Source organism: Catharus ustulatus, chromosome Z (assembly GCF_009819885.2).
Source record: "Catharus ustulatus isolate bCatUst1 chromosome Z, bCatUst1.pri.v2, whole genome shotgun sequence".
Taxonomy (NCBI): domain Eukaryota; kingdom Metazoa; phylum Chordata; class Aves; order Passeriformes; family Turdidae; genus Catharus; species Catharus ustulatus.
The window spans coordinates 24,086,872-24,108,479 of NC_046262.2; the positions used below are offsets into that span (position 1 = coordinate 24,086,872).

Genomic DNA, 21,608 nt, shown 5'->3' on the forward strand with positions numbered 1-21,608 from the left:
CTTTCACTCACCCTCTCTGCTACAGCTGGACAGAGGAGTGAAAATTTCATGAAGGGTTCATGAGTTGAGATAAGGACTGGGAGAAAACACTCCAAGGGCAAAATAGTCTAAAATTAACGGTATTGAGTTTATTACTGACAGAATCAGAGGAGAATAATAAGAAGTAAAAAAAAGCCCTTAAAGAACACCTTTTCCCCCAACCCCTCCCTCCATCCCACTGACAGCACAGGGAGAGAGGGTATGGGGATTTTGGTCAGTTTGTCACCCAAGATTTTCTTATGCTGCTCAGGGAGAGGAGTCCTCCCCTGTAAGACCCTGGAGTTCCTCCCACGGGACATGGATCTCTGTGAACTTCCCAGCATGGTTCCAATCTCATGAGCAGCATTCCTCCCAAAACTGCTGCAACATGGGTCCCTCTCACAGGCAGAATTATAACTGCATCACCACTCGTGCTTTGATTTCTTCCTAAACATGTCATCACAGAAACATTACCATCATGTCTCATTGACCCAGCTCTGGCCAGCAGTGTGTCCATCCTCAGAGCCATCAGGGATTGGCTCTGCTGGACATGGTGGAAGCTTCCAGCAGCTTCTTACAGAAGCCACCTCTGTGGCCCACCCCACTACAAAAACCAAGTGGTGCAAAACCAACACCTGTGGTTTTGCTCTGCCATTTCTCCAACACTATTCACTGTAGATACTGCTAGATTTCAACATCAACCGTAGACTGCAGTGGTTACCAGGCTACTTCTTCAGAGATGCATGATGGATGTCACCATTGGAGTGTTGGCTTTGTATACCTCCTCTTTTTTCTTCTCTTGAGTGGGCATTGCTGGAAGGAATTTTTTCCTCGTTCAGAGAGGTCTGTTCCTATCTTATTTTGCCAGCTTCTGAAAGCCTAAAACATACCATCTCAGCCTAAAACCTCCATAAAACACTATATTCCTCTCACTGGAATGAAGAAGAAAAAAAGCCAAAAAACCTCAACAAAACCCAGAACAAGTATGTTCTGATGAGAGTGAGTCATTTACTGAAGTTTTCTGAATTGTCTTGCAGTTACAAAAAAACCTCAGCATTGAACTTTGATCTACATTTTACAAAAACACCAAAATAAACTCCAGTAAAGAACAGGGTATTGTGCATAAAGGACAGATATATGTCCTTTGGAAACATAATGTTCTCTCCTCCCTGCTCCTTCACACTGTCAGACAGTGTTTGTTTTGCAACACTTCTGTTTTGACTGTTGAGTTTGGGAGCAGGCAGTGGAAAACAACTAGTTTGGTTTTTGATTAAAACTTTAGCATCCCTAAGATTTGTCTTAGAATTATGCCTAGGTACTCTACTGAAAAAATCCCCAAATCCCCACAAAAATACAAAACCCAACAACACTCCAAATTGCGAATTCGTAGTACAAACATCAATAAAACAAAAACTAAATCTTCCCAAATTTATATGGACACTTTTCTCATTACAGTTTAACATGAACTTTAAAATCCAAAAATAGTATTTAAATATATGTCAAAATTAACTATTTTGCCATTGATCCTTTAGTTAGAAACCCCACAAATAGAATTATCCCCAGAACAAACCCTACCATCTCAGGTATCACGAGTGATGCTGTCTCCTGCAACGAAGCCTCCAGCTTAGCACTGTCTGTTATTGTGAAACTACAAATTATCAACATGAAAGTCTGTGCCATGTCTCACACTAAAAATTGTGCAGACAACGAAAATCAAAGCCATATTCTCATCAAAATAAACAGCTCCAAGGCTCTCATGCTGACTGAATAATTCATGATCACATTTAATTCAGTTCAAGTTTCTATTTTAGTTTTGACAAAGTCACTGCAGCTAATCCAGACAGCAACAGTCATGTCTCAAATACTCCAAGACTGATATCCAGATATCACACTCTGTGATATGCACAGTGCCTTGTCCACTCGTGAGTCATCCAACTAAGGCACACAGATGTTATCCAAACCCAGCATTTCCACCCTGTGTGTTTTGTTGTTCAAGACTATGGTGTTTATAAAGGTTGTCTCACTTAGTTTTACAATTCTCAAAGACAAAGATCATCTCTCCCTTTTACAATACAGCACATGGGCTGACTGATCCTGTAAGCCTTACCCAAACAGGGATGAGGAGTTAGGAAGAGTAGAAGGAGTATTTATGCAAGGTAGGTATAAGTGACACACATGAAGTGGTAGAGAAAGGGGAAGCTCTGAAGCTCTGACTCAGAGGAACAGAGAAGCAGGTGTTTAGATATACCTGAAGAAGTCATACCTCATAAATGATGAAACTCAATTACCCAGAATTTAACTTTTGCATGCAGTTGCAAACCAAATAAGCTCTGCAAAAGCATGGAAAGAAGGCATACAATAGACCTGCACCTGGTCTGCTGAACCAGTACAAATTATTACAGTAGTTTCACGAATACAAGCCGCACGGATTATAAGCCGCACTTCCGGTGCCTCGACAATGTTGCTGTCTTTGTCAATAGATAAGCCGCACCCCGAATATTAGCCGCACTTTCGTTCGTCGCGAGAATCCGTGCGCAGCTTTCACAAATTGGCCAATTAGTAACAGGATCGCGGCATAGAGGGCTTTACTGGCTCGGGGCGGGGCCAGGAAGGCTCGGCCCGCTCATGGTTGCTGATGGGGCCGGCCGGGTGGTGCTGCAGCTGCCGCCGGGCTCACTGGCCCCCCTCTCCCGTCAGCACCGCCTCGCCGCTGCGTTTACGTACTCGCCCTGCTGGCGGGCCAGCCACTGCCGCCGCTGGCAGGCATGCCGGCCGCCTCGCCGCTGCGTTGTTTACGTACTCGCCCTGCCGGCGGACCAGCCACTGCCGCCGCTGGCAGGCATGCCGGCCGCCTCGCCGCTGCGCTGTTTACGTACTTGCCCTGCTGGCGGACCAGCCACTGCCGCCGCTGGCAGGCATACCGGCCGCCTCGCCGCTGCGCTGTTTACGTACTCGCCCTGCCGGCGGGCCAGCCACTGCCGCCGCTGGCAGGCATGCCGGCCGCCTCGCCGCTGCGTTGTTTACGTACTCGCCCTGCCGGCGGACCAGCCACTGCCGCCGCTGGCAGGCATGCCGGCCGCCTCGCCGCTGCGCTGTTTACGTACTCGCCCTGCCGGCGGGCCAGCCACTGCCGCCGCCGCCAGGCTCGCTGGCCCCCCTCTCCCGTCAGCACCGCCCCGCTGCCGTGTTCCCTAGCCCTGCCGGCGGGCTGCCGCCGCCGCCGCCCAGCTCGCCGGCCGCGCCGCGCCGCGTTCCCTAGCCCTGCCGGCGGGCTGCCGCCGCCGCCCGCCCGGCTCGCCGGCCGCGCCGCGTTCCCTAGCCCTGCCGGCGGCCTGCCGCCGCCTGGCTCGCCGGCCGCGCCGCGTTCCCTAGCCCTGCCCGCTGCCGCCCGGCTCGCCGGCCGCGCCGCGTTCCCTAGCCCTGCCGGCGGGCTGCCGCCGCCCGGCTCGCCGGCCGCGCCGCGTTCCCTAGCCCTGCCCGCCGCCGCCCGGCTCGCCGGCCGCGCCGCGTTCCCTAGCCCTGCCGGCGGGCTGCCGCCGCCCGGCTCGCCGGCCGCGCCGCGTTCCCTAGCCCTGCCCGCCGCCGCCCGGCTCGCCGGCCGCGCCGCGTTCCCTAGCCCTGCCAGCGGGCTGCCACCGCCGCCGCCCGGCTCGCCGGCCGCGCCGCGTTCCCTAGCCCTGCCGGTGGGCTGCCGCCGCCGGGCTCGCCGGCCGCCCCCTCCCGTCTGCACCGCCGCCGCGTTTCCTCGCCCTGGCCGGCACTGCAGGCCCCCGCACCGCCGGGCTCCCCCATGCTGCTGGCCCCGATTCTGCTGGGCTTCCCCCGCTGCCAGGCAGCCCCACCCGCCGGCCTTCCTGCTTCTGCCATGCTCCCCTGCACTGCTAGCCCCAGTTCTCCCAGGCTCCCCCGCCCTACTGACCCGGCTCTGCCGCCCCCCTGCCCCGCCCTGCTGGCTCAGGCTCAGCCGCCCGCCCCCACACTGCTGGCCCCGCCTCTGCCAGGCTTTCCCACCTCTGCCGGGGCCGGCCGGGCTCCAGCTTGGCTTGGGGCTGCCGCGGGCTCTCACTTCCGTGTTGGCAGCTTTTAGAATTTTGTTAATGTATTAGCCGCCCCGGAATATTAGCCGCACTTCCGGGTTTCCACCAAAATTTTGGTCAAATTGGTGCGGCTTGTATTCGTGAAATTACTGTACTTACAGAATAAGGAATAATAATTTTGGTATTACTCATCACTACTTACACAATGTGTGTGTGTGTGTGTGTGTGTGTGTGTGTGTGTGTGTGTGTGTGTGTGTGAAATTAAAAGCTTTCTGGAAAAACTATTTTTTTGGACACTTTGTTCAAGTCTTACCAAGGAGAAGCACCATTAAATTAAGTGCCACGGTTCAGACCCAGCAACACGACTCATGCAAATGTTCTTCAGAGACCTCTTACTGCTACTCCAGTTTTTATGTACTGACATCTCTTTGAACTAAATATAGTCATTTTTGTCCACCATTAGAATTGTCCATAGTGAGGATGTAATTACACAACTTACTACCACCACATTACTGAGAAGATAAAAATAGTGCACTGTTATATTCCACACACACAGTGAAGCACAACCCTCTCGCAAATGCCCTGGCAATCAATTTTCTCCCATGGCTTCTGCACATGCACAGCATGAACTTCCACCCTTAAGAATTAAAAGCAGAAGTTCTGCCTGCTGGGTGCAATGTTAACTGCCAAGCTTTCTCACCCCAAAGAAGAGTTGCAATTGCCTAGTTTCAATGCACCTTGTATGGCAGAAGCTGAACTCAGCTTAGCAATAGTTCAATTCTATTTTATGAGCAAGATTTCTGGAGACAAAAAGGGCTTCTTGTACAGTTAAAGACAGCATAGCCCAAATGTTCAGGACTTCACTGAATTAAGCCCTTATTAATCAACAGGAACTATATACATGAACTGTGGAAAAGTATTGTTTCTCCTCTCCAAGAGATCACATGGAGTAAAATGACTGACACTTTCCAACCGCCCTTATTAAGAAATCTAGTCTCTAAAAGCCATAAACTTATTTTAGTTTCAATTCACAGACAAACATTTTCACCAACATAGATTTTATAAGACGTGATGTCTTCACTTCAGTGGATTAGACCCTGTATCAAGTACAACTCCAATGAATAGCTGCTTGTGCATAAATTATTCACAGTTACACTACAGCCCATGAAATTACAACAAAAAAAATCTATTGTTGAGTTTTCTGTTATATATCTCTCTCATATATCTCTTTCTTTTACAGCTGTCTTTGGAGGCACTCTGCAGGGAAATATGTTGTATTTCCTGTTAATATTGTACTTATTACAAGTGCATGTCACAAGACAGGAAACAGTGACTTCTCTAAGTTTCTAACTGGGTCCCATTCAGTTTTTAAAGAAGTTAAGAAATGTTTGATTCTCATAAACTGGGGGAAATGAGCTGCCAAGAGAGCAGGTAAATTGGTCTGGGCGTTCAGGCCACTTGTGTTCTGTGTCACTCTGTGACAGAGTTCTGAACAAAAACATTGAGTTATATTGAACAAAAGATGCAACACAATATCATTTTATAAACATATGGGGTCACTCTAAAATGAGTGCAGATAGAACCATATTTAAATATCTATACAAATATATAAAAACATATAAACATATAAAATTGTAAATGTGATTTTCAAGAGAAAGGAAATTTAATAAACTTGTTCTGCTTAAGACTGTTGTAAAGGGTTTGTTGGAATGCCACAGGCAAAGTTATTTAAAAAACTGGAGGAAAAGAACTACTGCAAGATAGGTAGGGTATCAGAGAACCTTGACTGCAGGAGTCATTGAAATGAGGCGAAATTCAAACAATACAAAGAACTATCAGTTAAAAGATTCTTAGCTGAGTATGTCAGAAAAAGCAGAGATTACAGCTTGGGACTCCCATCAGTAAATCAGAGAAGACCAGAAATAAACTTTTCCTAGGTTTTGATGAAACTGAAGGAGTTACAGGAGGTGCCTTCTGACAATTGCGAGGGCCAGCTCTGTGACCCAAGAACCCAGAAATTATATTTTATTTCACATAGCAAATTACTGTTAAAGAGCAATTGCTTTTCCAAAAGCAAGTAAGAGACATTGGGCCATGAAGCCTCCTTCTCTGTAATAAAATGTCTGTAAGTGTTATAGTCAAGGAATATAAAAAGTTCAGTTCTGGGCACACATAGAACACTCTACTTGCTCACTAGTCCCACCTGCAGAAACCCTGTGATAAAGTGGTAATGTGGATTGCTAGATCCTCACACTGACTAACACAAGAGCACCACATATCCTCTCAGTTATGGCATCGCAAATGCAGGTCTCAGGTCTTCAAATCCATATAAAATTACTAAAACAATGAATTTTCACATATGCAGTTCTTGGAGAAACCTCACTTTTTCTTTTTAGACCTTAATGGCATGGAGCTAACCAACTGCTCCAAATTTTGCTGCCAGACACGGGTCATAACCACCCCAAGGCTGTTTTAGACTTCTTCTGGGTGCAATGACCCTGCGAAAATGTTAAGTCAAACGGGTGCTCTGGTTTTTCCAGTCAAGCTGGATGGTTCTACTTGTGCCCTTAAATATTTTGCTAAGTCAGGCTTCAATGAAGATCAGGATTGCAAAGACATAACAGCTGCAGAGGGTCATATCAAGCCACCAAACGAACATCATATCTCTGAAAATGGTCAACACAGGAAAATTTGTACCAGACCAGTGTAAGCATGTGTGACACCTCCCACATCCATTCCCTATGGAAAGCCTTAGACATTTCCAAAATACGCAGGAGTCATTTTTTACTTATTAATCCTCCCAAAAATGCTCTTTTACTTACTTTTGTACTGTTGTTGGGAACTCATGCTATGTGCCTCATGGAACACTACCTCCTTTTTTGTATATAGCTGAGAAGCACAGCACAGTCTGACACATTCTGTAATTTGCAGTCATTATGTTTTTCACGTAACAGATATAGATTATTCAGAAAACTTTCATCAAAAATAAAGCAAAGACATTTTTAAGTCCTCTAGGTAGATACAGTCATATTTTCAAAGCTGTAAAGTGTAAATCAACATACCCTGAATCCACAGTAGGTCTGAGACAGCAGCTCTGATAGTCTTAAAGGCAATTTTACAGTCAGCATGGTGGACTTACCGTGCAGCGAGATCTGTTCTGAGATGGGGGTTTGCCCTGTGGCCTCTAGAAGACAAGTGGAGGTCTCAGGAAAAGAGCCCCCCCAAATGTTAGCAGAAAGATGAGAAAGAAGGTGAGAAGTAATTTTGCTAGGGATGGGAGACATGGGGAGTTTATAGAAGCTTGCACTGCTGACCCATTTCAGCATCAATTTTTAAAAAGATGTGTACTGAATACAAACAAAATACTGAGAAAATGCCATTTCCCAATAAAAGTCTGAATGCTGGTTTATGCTTAATATTTCATGTTAAAGAATTTTCTTGTATTTCAATTCCTCTTCCAGCATGCACACATATGTTTCAGACAGTTTGTCCCATAAAAGTTTCAATGAAATTCATTTGTATTGACTGGCTTTTTATATTTCACTTCATTAAAATAACCGCCCAAAAATATACTTTGCTTTTAAAAACAAAAACTAAAAGAATAGTCATTCTCTAATCTTGTGTTTTAATTTCAATCATGATCTATGCAGCGGTATTTTAAAATTATTCAATCACTTTTACCACATTCAAAGTATGATTTTCTCAAAACACTATGAGTAAGATAAGAAACACATATTTGGAAGTTTACAAAGGCAAGCTAAAAGCAAGTCAAGGCACAGTTCCCATTTTTGGGGGAGTGGGATCTTCATCAGTGCATTGGAAACCACCCTTCCAGCCAAGGGAGTTTGCTCCCACTTGGTCACACTGAGACCACCTCTGTGGTGTTGCAGAAATCATCATCCCAAAGCAGAAACTGTGTCCACAGCCAGTGTTCTCTGGGGAGGCAAAAGCCACAGCATGAAAAGTATTGAGCCATCTCAGAGCTTGAGACACTGAAATTTCAAGCTTTTCCTATATCAGATCATGAAAGAGTTTGCCCTACTTCTGCATGTAATAAAATGCAATAATTTTGTAGTCATTGATCATGTTACCATATTAGGAAAATGAAGAAGCCTTACCTATATTCACAGCAAATAAAAACTACTCCTGTATTTCTCATGCAGGCCAGTTACCTTAAATTTTCTTTGTTGCATGAGACCCTTAACTATTTACACAGGTTTATACACAGGTTTGCACAGTCTTACACAGGTTCAAGTAACTAGATTATAGTATGAACACCTGAATTTCACTGGTGTCCACCACAAATTATTCTATTGTCTTTGGAAGACTAGTGAAGAGGCTGTGACTGTACAAATAGGATAAATACACTCTGATGCAAAAGGATTTATAAGCATGCTTTACTACTACTTGAAACACTGATTCTGAGAAACCGAAACAGCTGGAAGAGTACTTACATTATTTAAGATAGCTTGGTTTAATGGTTGTCTATGTTGCCCCTGACAGGTAGACTTGCAGGTGTTGCTGCCTGAGATTATTACTTTTCACTGAAATGTGTACAGCATGAAGCAGCACAGGAGTCTTCATGAGTTTGTATGTACAGCAGAACATACACGACCCACTGTCATACACTTTCTGTCACAGACAGCAATATCAGGAAAGCATTCAATTCACACGCTGCCTCATATGACTAAGTTCTCCATGAAAAGAAACATAATGACAACAAAACCAGCAACAGCCTACTCATCCACCTTGCTTAGTTTCTTTTGAGCTATTTGGGATCAAAAGCAAATCAAATAAGAAACCATATTTATTTAAAGATTGCTAAATTCTTCACCTTAGTGCTCCACTGCATCTTTTTCTTCAAAAGGGAATGAACTTCCGTATGTGCTCACTGAACACATCTGCAAGCATTAAACACACAGGGGAGTCAAATCTGTAACTACATAGGAGATGTTATGACTGTTGGTGAGATGAATAAATAATCACTCATTTTATTTTTCACCCTGAATATTGTTCTAACAATGCAACCTCTATATGAGATATGAAATACATCATCACCAAAAGTAAAAAAAAAACCACATCAGTTACCAAATAAGGAGGAAGAGCAGTAAGCACTGCAATTCCATATGGGGAGACACTGAGTCTTTTTAGATCTGACCTAGCTGTTCAAGGCCACCTGCCTGCCCCTTACAATAATGGCACAACTGAGGTGCTCATGCACCTGGTCAGGTCTCCTAGTACAGGAGTGGCTGTGTCTCAGGAAGAGCTGTAAGGTCTCAGTCCTATGCTTCCAGCCTCAAAAAGAAGCATCACAGGGGTGTAGTTAGGTGTAGTCAGTGCAGTCAGCTGCTGAAGCATATATCCAGCCTGACAGTGTGCATTCTGCAGCTGATGTTGCAGTAATCATTAGCACTCAAGCTTTAGTAACCTAAAGTTGGTTTAAAACTACTGTGGGTATCTCTATGGTAACATGCCTTTGGACCTCCGCACTGCAGCATGAAGTGAAGTTAGCAGTACCAGAGAATGAGAAATTTTTCAGCTGGATCCTCCTAGCTAATAGAAGATATTATTGTATTAGAAATGAAGCTTTTTGAAGAAGGAGTAAATCAGGTGAACATTTTTATCAAAGTGTAACCAGAATCTCACATTGACTATAGTAAGTTATAATTTACATGAAACATTTTTCCAGAATGTTTTCCTTGAAATATTTCTCTTGTTTAAATGAAATTTTCAAATAAAGAGAAAATCCAATTCTCCCTAACTTCCCATTGGCATACAAGTCAATTGTTGAGTGAAGTTTTAAGCAGACAAGCAGGAAAAGTTTGAAAGGAAGTTAGAGAAGATGCACAGAAGGTTCTTCCCTATTTTACACTTAATCCTGTGATAGGAATCATGAAGGTACTTTTTTGTGTCACACATTTATACCATGATTTTTTGCTGCCTGTGGCATGCATATTGATAGTAAAAAAGAAGATACCCCTACACTGTCAGATACTAATCAGTTTAGACAATACTTGGAACAGACAAAGAACAGCTTTCCTTCAGAGTGAGGAAGAATGATTGAAGATAGCAGCTTAACAGCTTGTAGAAGCAGGCAGTGAACTGTGACCAAAAAGAACCAAGAAATCCAGACATCTAAATGTATCCTGCTTTGATCCCATTTTCAGTAATGGCAATACCTCTGCAACTGTTTGAAAGCACAAGAAGAGGGGCAATAAAATAAATGAAATATATTTTGGTGATAAAATCAACCAAAAGGGAGGAAAGATACCAGCAGATGGCTCACCCAACCTGCAGATAACAATACAGAAAGTAGATGCATAAACATACAAAACAATCTCCCATTGTTCAAAGAAGGCAGACTATCCTCTTCCTATGCAATCACTTCCTCAGTGATCCCATGCTGAAAAATCAAGTGAAAAATAAAAATCCTGTGACAGGGAGAGTAGCAGATCAACTAAAGGAATCACTGCTGAGATCTCCAAGTGATGTAAATCTTGTATGCTGCACTGATGCCCTGCCACTACCTCCTTCACCCACCAAGAAATGTTGAACGGTTATCAGGGAGCATAAGGAACAAGCCATTTGGAGAGGCAGCAGTGCCCAGCCCAACTACAGTTAAAACAGCTCAGGGCTGTGTAGGAGTTATAATGGCAGCTGTTTTGATCCCTATTTGCCCCTTAGACAGACGAGAATGTATCATGGTCTGGTCATTTATTTCTATTGAGTTAAAAATAAAATGAGGGGAAATTTTCAGAAAATTTGAATAGTCTTTTGCCCACTGCCTTTCTAAAAAAAGCCAGATCTTCATCTCACTGATGTCAGCAGGAGTCTTTCCAGATGCAAGATTTGCATTCTTAACATATGGAGTGGTGACTTCTGAATTTGTACTACTGGACTACATATATGCATTTCACATTTCTGCACTGGGGCTGGAAGTGCCAAATGATGAGTTTTTATGTTGTATCATTAAACACTGTTTTGTACAGTAAACACTGTATTTTAAGCTCATTCATCAGATTTTGAAATAAAATGCTTCTCTATCTTCAGTGATAGGAAATGGTATGCAAAAATTTCAGATGATTAAGGGTCATCCTTTGATGGGCAATCATTGTCATTAGCCGTGCATGAAAACAGTATCCTCTGACAAGACTTCACATGTGAGCTACAGAAATACAGAGCTCTTTTCAGTTTAAAACTCTCTGACTAACTACAGATCTGCAAATATTTGCAACTAAATGAAAAATAACAATAAAGCAAACATGAAAGGGTGGCCTTAAAGGAGTTACTTCCAGCACAGCAGATTTTTCAAATCTAAGGTGAAGTCGCAGATGTCTTATAGCTCCAAAGGGGCAAAAAAACCCTTCATCTAAAAATAGCCACTTGTACAAATGTAGTAGAACCCATGAAGAAGGTTCCCTTCTTTGAAGACAGTTCATTACTGAACTCCTTGAACTGTACAGATAGTCGCTATGCCACTAAAATGTCAGAGAGCCAAGAGAGATCTTTATGTACATCAGCTGTTCTTGCTAATGTGTATCTGCAAAGACACCCATTCTGAGTGTAATACTCACCTGGCTCAATGTAATACTTATCAGTCCCACTAGTTTTTCTGTTCTTGATAATTTTATATCTCCCTCTCATAAATCTGAAAAAAAAAAAGTCTGACTTCTTTCTGACTTCTTTACTACCAGGATGCACAGAACTGAACTTAAAATTATGACATTTAAAATATATATAGTCTTTAAGACTTGCATAACTCCTGTCTTGAGTGTGAGCCTTAAATAAATCTATCAAACACACAGTTTTTAACCCAGTAATGGTGTGAGAAAAAAAAAAACAACCCAGTTCTGTTGCTCAGTCTAACCTCACCTGAAGGATTAGAGTAGTAAAAACTCTGTCACGCTGAAAAGAAAAAAGTCTCAGAATGTACCAAAGAAGCTGTTGCACCAAACAAAATGACAACATTTATACAAAGTCATGTCTGAAAGAAAAAACTACCATTGAGTTTAATTAATACCATGCACCAGACTCACAGAGTTAACACATTGTGTGAATTCTGTCCTAATTGGGATGGCAATGCAGGACTGCATGCTGCCATTTAATAAGTTATCACAGAAATTATACCAAAACCAATTATACCAGTACTATCACCTTATTAGAACAATTTTGATTCTTGGTATTGACTCGTTTTGATTTGGTTTTATTTTGTTGTTGTAATCTTGGATTTGGGGAGAACACTTTTGCCTCTCTTTTGTCAAAGCTTTCTTCAGAAAACAGGTGGTTAACGATCTTCAGTTTGTCTAGACAAACATTAGATATTTCACTCTTGCTTTCAAATATTTAATTATAAAATGTAGAAGGAGTCCTCTGCTATTGTGATGGACTCATTAATAAAAAGGAGACAAGCACGGACTGTCAAGTGACTTTAGGCAGCAGTGGATACATTATTACAGTTTTGTACACAGAACTTCATCTAGGCAATTCCTGCTGCAGTAGCACTGAGAGGTAAGATACATTTTTGTTGTGCAACTCTAAGACCTGGACAGAAATCACTATATTCTGATATCACATCTCCTCAAGACTCCCAAGGGTCAAAGACATCCAGTGCCACCCAGAAAAGACTTTTTTTCATTTCCCCCCAGAACGCCTCTCTACCCACATCCCCACTCTTTTTGGCATGTCTCTGCTCTGACCTGCTCCAGCCCATGACTCAGGACCCATCCACAACCACCTCTGCTTAGGCTAGACTGATCACTTTTTTCCTACTTGAACTATCTCACCTGCTTGGCCCATCTCAGATCTTCATCTCCCTCTTCCCTAACCATCCACCACACCATCACAGTGCTCCAGCTGACCTTTCTGATGTCTTTAGAACAAAGGCAGCCAAAGGTTTCCCAGGTTTCCATCAGTACACTGCCATCCAGAGCTCCAAGGGGAAGGAGCGCTGTCCAGCAGCTGCAGACCAGAACACCACGACCATGAGAATGCAAGAAATCTTTATTTATTTTTTGTCATGCTATCCTAGTCTCCTTCACATTGCAATTTGAGGTAAAATGAAGCAGCCTGAAACAAGGCCATGGCAAGATGCTTGACATGACAATTACTGACTTCTTCCACGAGCCACAATACTGCTTGGAACACTGAGACAGCCCTTAACACATGTGAATGGTTTTATTCTGAAGTGTAATACAACCACCCTTTCTGAAATACTGTGTTTTTTCACAATATAATTAAACAGCTGTTTAAGAAAGATTTGTCTTTGTGATAAGGAGGAAGTAGCTATTCATCAGGCAGGACTCTTCGGAATGCATGGATTTCAGGAACCAATCTTAAAAGCAAGAGAAAGAGAAACCCACAATTGCCAACAGTCCAGGAAGAAGTCACTCACATGGGAGGACCTTTTAAGGACCCTTTCAAAACAGAGACTTGAGCTTGGGTGTCTCTGCAGAAAACCCATTAACACCTACTCTGGGATCTCAAAAGAAAGTTGATTAACTTTGGAAAAGAACACACACAAAAAGCTAAAACCTCATTTTCTCTCTCCTTTTCTAAAAGAGGTTTCTTGGTTTCCTGGCCAGCACAATGGTTTGATAAATTGCTTTTCATAATGGACATGATGACTGCAGAACAATGACCATTGACAATGTTCAAGTCCACAGTGCCCTCAGACAGCCTTCCAGATCTGCAACAGGGGAAAAGGAAAGCCTCTCCCACTGTCCCTGTGGCAAAGCAGCTAACCTAAGAAAACAGGGAAAACTGACTGCTGGAAGCAGCTCCCAAGCTAACACCAGAAACCTCATGACCAATTCCACATTCAATTACACTGATTTTTAATTTTTTTTCTTTACAGCACTGACAGTATTCCACCTGTAACTATATCATTATTTGATGAAAACATGCATATAACAAGATAGGAATCAGACCTCACTCCTCCAAATATAAACAAATGAATTGTAATTAAATCTGACAGGCTGCAGCCCTATATGCAAAATGGCTGTGAGTAGTTTCTCCCAGGCTTACTAGCAGATGTTGAATAGCTTAATTTTTAATACATATATTGCTTCAGAACTCCATTCTGCCCATTTCATCAGAGGATGTTACTGGCCCTACTGGTGCAGAGTCTCTCAACTATACATTGTTCCTTTGGAATTCTTATACAAATGGGGTTTAATAATATCCATACACATGGTCACATTTGTCTACATTTTTGTAGATTCTGTGTGCTGGAGTCCAGGTGGCCCAGATCTTTGCAATTCCTGCTCCATTCTTCCATGCTATGAAACCAATTTTGTTGGTCCTTTTTTGCCATCTTTTTGGAACAAAAGCTGCCTCTTCAGATGCAGTCTGAATCCAGGGCAAAAGCTCAAGAAATTGTAAATCTACTTCAAAATTAGATATACACTTTCAAAGTGAATAACTCACATTATTAAGAGTTTAATATTGAGACTGTTTCTGAAGTAGCTCCATGAGGGGTTTCTTAGCATAAATCTATTCCAAGATATGAAATATTTGGTGTTGGATACCAAGTCAGAGATATACAGGGTAGAGATACACAGGGATTTTTAAAAGCTATTCTCCAGAGTACCTCGCTATTCAAAGAGTCAGAGGTAATACAAAGGAACAGCATGTCTCTAATGCATTTTGTTCTATTACAGCTGACAACACGGGTGAGAAAGACATTTATAAATAATTGGATGCTGAAGGATGGGGCTGTGGTTGACACAAATGGCTGAATGAAAGGGAAAAATAAAGTTCACCAAATGGATTAATGGTCCTCTCATATGAAGAAAGTTACGTGGAGTAGACACTGCCACCAAAAAGCTGTACAGAATGTCACCTTAATTCAGAATTAATAATGTATCTTTGGACAGTGCTTCTTCCTCACATACAGGGATAGGTGACTCAAGCTTCATAAGCCAAAAGCACTGGCACTTGGGGGAGCTGTGGAAGCTCCTGCAGAATGAGCCCGTTCTGCATCATGGCCTGTGAGATTGCCCCAGAGAAGATGCCCTCAGAGAAGCAAGGGCACAGCCAGGTGCTGTGTTGCTGCCCTGCAAGGCTGGTGACTTTCGGGGCTAGAAATGCACCGACTGATCTGTGCCAGAGGGAGACTACACAGCAGAACTACACAAGACATCATCAGGTAGCAGTTGTTACTGTAAGTTCTTGTCCTCAAACACTGAAACATACAGGCTGTTTTTCATAATGCTCCGTGTACTTTTACCTTCACATGAGTAAATGCGATTGCTGTTTTTCTTAAGCTGTAATCCTGGGTTTGACAAGATTCACCAAAGAGGTAAACTCTGCTGCATCATAAACCTCTTCACATGCCATTTTCTAGCAGCCACACAGTACATCCAGTGGGGTCTTTTAGAAAAGTTACACGTACAATAGAGAAAAGGTCAAAAGATTCACACCAAGATCCTCAGAAGATAAAACCTCAGTCTCATTTTGTGCATAGCAAACAGTAAAATGTGGAAAACAGATGCTGCTAGTGGTCAGTTTAAAACCACTTGGTATTTTGGGCACTGAAAGCAAATTTTCCAAAATAAATTTTAACTGAAGGATTTATAGGGGTCTTGGATCTGTTGAGTTCTATTGATGAAATAATTGAGACTCATTGTTCTCTTACAAGCTTTCAGCAATTTTCTTTTCTTATACACATGTGTGAGTATGTACATGTGCTCATTTTATATTTAGTGATATAAATGCATATCATCCAGAGGAGTTTTGGAAGTCCAGAGTGTTGTGTGGCTCAATGTGAAGTCATACATCAGGCTTCTCTTTGCCAGGCAGTTCAATATTTTCTGAAGAAATGGTTTTATCTGTTCTGTAACAGTTCTTCTATCTAGCATTGCGTAAGGGCATAACTACAGTGCTTGCCAAAGTTTACCTGCATCATTTGAAGGAGGAATGGAAAGGTCAGACACATAGCAGCAAAAGTCCTTTCATTGTATTCATTTAAGATGTCTGGGCTTAGTCACAGAAGAGCACTTCTGTACTGGCAATTTTCTTTATGGTAAGAGCTATTCAGGCCAGCAGCTCTCAGACAACAGCTGGCCTAAATTAACAGGGTCCTGCACTGTAACATATTTCAACAATTTTTGGTCTGCTCATTTTTTAATGCCATCTCTGCAGACCTCAGCTATGTCCAAGAGGTGTCTTATGTCTCAGGTGTCCTACTGAGTAATGAAATGGACTTTCATGACACTAAATTACAGAGTTGGGACGTTTATATTCCAAGTTTACACTACATCTGACATGTTCCACACGCCACAGTACTTACTAGCAGCTAGTTAAACCATAGCAGACTTCAAACAAAACCAGAAGTGCAATTACTACACTGAGTTTTCTTACACATGGTGCTGCTTGAAAGATAACTATACTTGAAATCAAGGCAATAGTGATGACTGTGTTTCTATAGGACCTATGGATCTGGTGCAACTCTCTCAGGGCTGGATTTTTCAATCTTCTCCACTTTATATTTGGCAGCTGAAGTCTTTGACTTATTCCCCTACATTAAAAAAAATTCTAAAAGCTAGGTCCTTGTCATTTTGGAGAGAAGGATATGTCACTTCCACCTTGGAACTTAACACAGACCAACAAGCTGGTAAGAAATAATGTCCACCATATTTTTGCTTATTTATGAGCTTAGCTTCTAATAATTATTTTGCTACAGAAGAGCCTGAAAATTGTCAAAGCCTATTCCTACTGTGACTGATCAAGAGAGGTTCACAAATAGTTCTTTCTTTTCTGCAATGAACACAGCATAAGAAGAACCAAATAATTCACCTGCTGTTCTTGTAATTTCAAGAAGAAAAATATGATAAAGTAATCAATGGAAGACTGCAAGCTGTTTGGAGGTTTTTTACATCTAGCTATTATGTTAGCAACATGAGTTGCTGTAAAGTTTTGTTAATGCTGAAGTCTCAATCAAGATACTCAAGAAAAACAGAACTATTCACAACTTCTGCTTAAGATTTGGCCATAATTAAAAGATGTAAACATATATAAGTTAAGTATTCTTTTACATTTTCAAATCCCCAAGGAAGTGTCCAGAAATCTGTTTACTTCTTGCTAAGCAGCTGGTACTATTGCATTTCAGAGCCAGCAATAACTGAGCAATGGGTGAAGCAGCCATTATATAGCCAGCATCTTCTCAGCTCATTGCTGTGCTTCCGAGGGAACCTAAATGCCTTGGATCTTTACACAAAGCTGATGGAGCATTTGAGATATTAGCACTCTTTCTTTTCACGATACTGTTTGGCTTTATTAAGGAGGGTACAAGGGGAAGGAATGTCTGTCTTTTTCAATTGAGTGCTTCTGCCCAGTACCTGAATAACAGAGCATATGGCTGGGTACCAGAAACTGTGGTTCAAATCAAGGTACAGATGTGTCTTCAAACTCTTAACAAGACCACTTGAGATCTCTGTCAGGCAACCTGTAGATAATTGCTTACCAAGCTTTCAAGATCGAAGGAAACACACCCACCCGCCAAAGCTGCTGAACAGTTACTCATAAACAGTGTGACTGAGATGGGACCAACAGATCTCAATGCTCTGAACAGTTCAGAACTTTTCATTGAGGAAAGGAGAAGAAAACAAAAAATATTGTCTTTTATAATTCTGACCTTATGCCACATTAATACAGATCAAATAGACTTTGAAAGTAAGGTTTAGAAGGCCATTTCATTTTAAGAGACATGGGATTATTTTTTGTTTGGTTTGCTTTTGTTTTATTTTTTATTTGAACTGAGTAGAGTTGAAATTATTATGGGCTGATTTATTTTAATGCTAGTTTCATAGCATAGTGTGGATGAGTTTTAAAACATTGTATAAAGGCAGGATGAGATGCAAATAGCGCGATATTCTGATTGTGTAAACAACTAAACAGCAGTTTAGAACATAAAATGAAGACACACCAAGCAACAAGGTTTAAGTGATTTGAGCAGTTACACAACTGGAAATTATTTTAATATATAATAGTGCTAACAGCCATTTGACCAGTGTATTGGTTTTGTCCTGTAATACATTTAGAGAAGATTTTCTGGTGGTTTAACCCCAGATGGCAACTAAGCTCCAGGTAGCTGCTCATTCACTCCACCACCCACAGGATTGGGAGAGAATCTGGAAAGTGAAATTCCTCATGAATTTTGACACTTTAGTAGGTAAAGCAAGAGATGTACACATGAGCAAAGCAGAACAAGGAATTTAGTCACCACTTCCCACAGGCAGGCAGGTGTAAAGTCATCCTCAGGAGAACAGGGCCCATCATGTGCAGTGGCAACTTGGGAAGACAAACACCGTCACTCCAAATGTCTCCCCCATCCTCCTTCTTTCCCTTAGTGTGATGCCATATGGTAAGGAATACCTAATACAGCTAATACATGCAACCAAGCACCACAGCAGCTAAAACCACGTGGTATTTTTAGACCCCCTTTCCATACCAAAATAAATAATATTTTTCTTCGCTTTCAAGCTTTTATGGAAATAAATATTGTAATCATGTACCACTGCAGAAACATGTTTCCACACTTTTCCACTTCTTATTATCCATCAAGTATAGTATACTGTTTTGCTTAATTCTTATAAGAATGGAAATATTTCTACATATAACTGAAACAGTTGCTAAATAACTTAAAAAATCTCAGATGCATATCAAACTCATAATTTGTTAAAAGCAGTGAATCTATCAAAAATAATCACTGAACCACAGAATCATTTAGAAAAGACTGGATGTGGCACTTTGTGCCATAATCTAGTCGACAAAGTGATATTATGTCACAGGTTGGACTCAGTGATCTCAAAAGTCTTTTCCAACCTAGTTAATTCTGTGATTCTGTGAAAAGATGTCCACGATCCAATCTTTGACCAATCACTGCTGTATCAATGAGACCACGGCACAAAGTGCCCCATCCAGTCATTTCTTGAGCAGCTCCAGGGATGATGACTTTATCACTCTCCTGGGCAGTCTCTTCCAATCCTTGACAGTCCTTTATGTGAAGAAATGCTTCCTGATGTCCCACCTGAACCTCCTCTGGAGCAGTTTGAGGATGTTACTTCTCATCCTGTCTCTTGTTGCCTGAGAGAAGATACCAACCCCTACCTGGCTACACCCTCCTTTCAGGCAGTTGTGGAGAGCAGGAAGGTCCCCTCTGAGCTTCCTTTTCTCAAGGCTAGACACCCCCAGCTCCCTCAGCTGTTCTTCACAGGACTGGTGCTCCAGACCTTCACTAGCTTTGTTTCCTTTCCCTGGACTCACTCCAGCACCTCAATGCCCTTCCTGTAGTGAAGAACCCAAAACTGAACACAGATTTGAGGTGCAGCCTCATCAGTGCCCAGTACAGGGAGACAATCCCTGCCCTGCTCCTCCTGGCCACACTATTGCTGATCCAGGCCAGGATGCCATTGGCCTTCTTGGCCACCTGGGCACACCCTGGCTCATGTTCAGCTGTTGTCACCAGCACCTCCAGGTCCTTTACAGCCACTCTGCCCCAGCCTGTGGCACTGCCTGGGGTTGTTGTGACCCAAGGGCAGGACCCAGCACTGGCCTTGTTGAACCCATAACATTACAAATACTAATCAGAAGGTTCAAAAACATCTGAAATACATTCAGTTTTAATAACTAGAAAGTTGGGAAGCACATTTGTTTCTAACAGCACATAATATAATAACATATAATAAGTAACTATTGAGAACCAATTTATGACTCTAAAAAACCTTTTTTTTCCAATTATTTCCTTTTTTTTTTTTTTTTTCAATTCTCAACTTAAAACAATTGTAAGAATTTCAATTTTGGTCTCCTCTACATTAAAAAACAAATCATATTTTGACGAGTATTTTACTCTGACAAGTAAAAATAAAATAAATTTATAAATCCAAGAGTTATGCTTGACTTTTGTCCCAGTTGTTGATGAGGCAGGCTCTTCATCTGAATGAGTAAAACAGTCAATGTGACTACAGACAATTCTACAAGTTTCTCAGCATTTGAACTAACAAACTGACAGTGGGCTGCGGGGGTGTTTGGGTTTTTTTTCTGTGATTTCTCCCCCTTATGTTTTCTTTACGACGACTTCTGAATTTTAAATTATTAAGTAATATTTTATAACTTTGGAATTTCTTTCTGATATTCTAACAAAATACTATGATTACTTTGTGACATGATACCGTGCTTTCTTAGTACAACAGAAAATTAACCTGATGCAGCTAGGATCATGACATTGTTTTGTTGTTTTTTTTTTTTTGGTGTTTATTTTTTTTAAAATAAACTTTGGAAGAGGGTAACAAAGTAAAATTAAATTTCTAAAAAGTTTTTAGGCAAGTTACCTATTCTGATATAAAAAATAAAAATAAAAAACCAACCAAACAACAAACCAAACAAACTTCAAGGAAAAAAACAATCTAGCGCAATGATCTCTGTTCAGGTGCTAAACTTAAGATGTTGACAGGCTGTTTGCAGCAGTGCCTGCCTTAGCCTGCGAGGGGGACCCAAGCCTTGCAGGTGCGCTACAGACCGACAGCCCCCGCCCGCTCCTCCAGGAGCATCTGCCCAGCCCGACCCCGGCGAGGTGCGCTAGCGGACGTGTGCGGATCAGAGCGGCTCGGGTCGCAGCCCAGCATCCACGCCTAGGAGCAACAGTTCATTTAACCAGATAGGGCGCGAAGGAAAAGGGATGGAGCAAAGCCAGCGCCAAGTACTCTCTGGCATCAGTCACAGAGCTCGAAACGAGCCCTTTCCCGTCTCGCTGTGTGTGCGTGACCGATCCCAGCCCAGGGCGCCCCGGAGCCGCACCGAGACTGTGGGCTCGGGGCGGAGAGAGGCGGAGAGAGCCCGAGGGGCCGCTGCTCCCCCCGGCGAGCTCCAGGCAAGGCGGCCCCCCCGAGCAGTGCCAGCCCGGCCCGGCCCGGCCGCCGCAGCTGCGGTGAGTCAGTGGGCACCAGGGCACCGCTCCTGCCAGCTGCATCCCGCCCGCCGAGCATCCTCCGGCGGGGGAGGCGCCCGCTCCGGCAGCGTCCTCCCTCCGCCGCGGCCGGCGGGGACCCACACCGGCCCCGCCGGGGAGCCGTCCGGAGCAGAGGCGCTTACCTTGGCGCTGGAGCTGCTGGTCTGGGTCTCCGCCTCGACGCTGCAGCAGTGGGGCGTCCTGGACCGGGCGGAGGCGCCGCCGGACTCCCTGCGCTCCTTGCGGCGGGGGCCGGCGGAGGGCGGCGGCTGCCGGCTCTGGTAGGCGAGCACGGAGGGGATGGAGTCGGCCGCGTCTGTCTTAACGAAGAGGCCGTGCAGGGTGGTGGTGCCCTGCGAGATGGTGGTGGTCTGGTGGGGGGAGTTGGACTCCTCCGAGTCCCGGCAGTATATCACACCGCTATGCGAGACGTGGATGCTGGGTGCGCAGCCCATCCCTTCCCTTCCCGGCCACCCCGCCCCGCTGCACCGCCGCTCCGCTCCCACCTGCCGCCCGCCCGGGCTGCGGGGCCGCCGCCCCTGCGCCGCCGGCACCGGCGCCTCCCCCCGCCGCTGGCGCTGCCCCGGCCCCTCCCGCCCTGCGGCGCC

At 43.5% G+C, this 21,608-nt stretch overlaps 1 protein-coding gene across 3 annotated transcripts in view; it reads right to left on the reverse strand.

Moving 5' to 3' along the window:
* Positions 1-21,608, reverse strand: part of PDE8B (phosphodiesterase 8B) — a 79,631-nt gene that overhangs the window by 52,232 nt on the left and 5,791 nt on the right. For 2 of the 3 annotated variants that reach the window (XM_033085811.2, XM_033085809.2), the window contains exon 1: positions 21,144-21,524. The exons of the other annotated variant lie outside the window; for it this stretch is intronic. In XM_033085811.2, coding sequence (XP_032941702.1) covers positions 21,144-21,455 — 312 coding nt within the window. In that variant the 5' untranslated portion in view covers positions 21,456-21,524. Of the gene's footprint in view, positions 1-21,143; positions 21,525-21,608 lie in introns of those variants that run through there. 3 annotated transcript variants of the gene reach the window in all.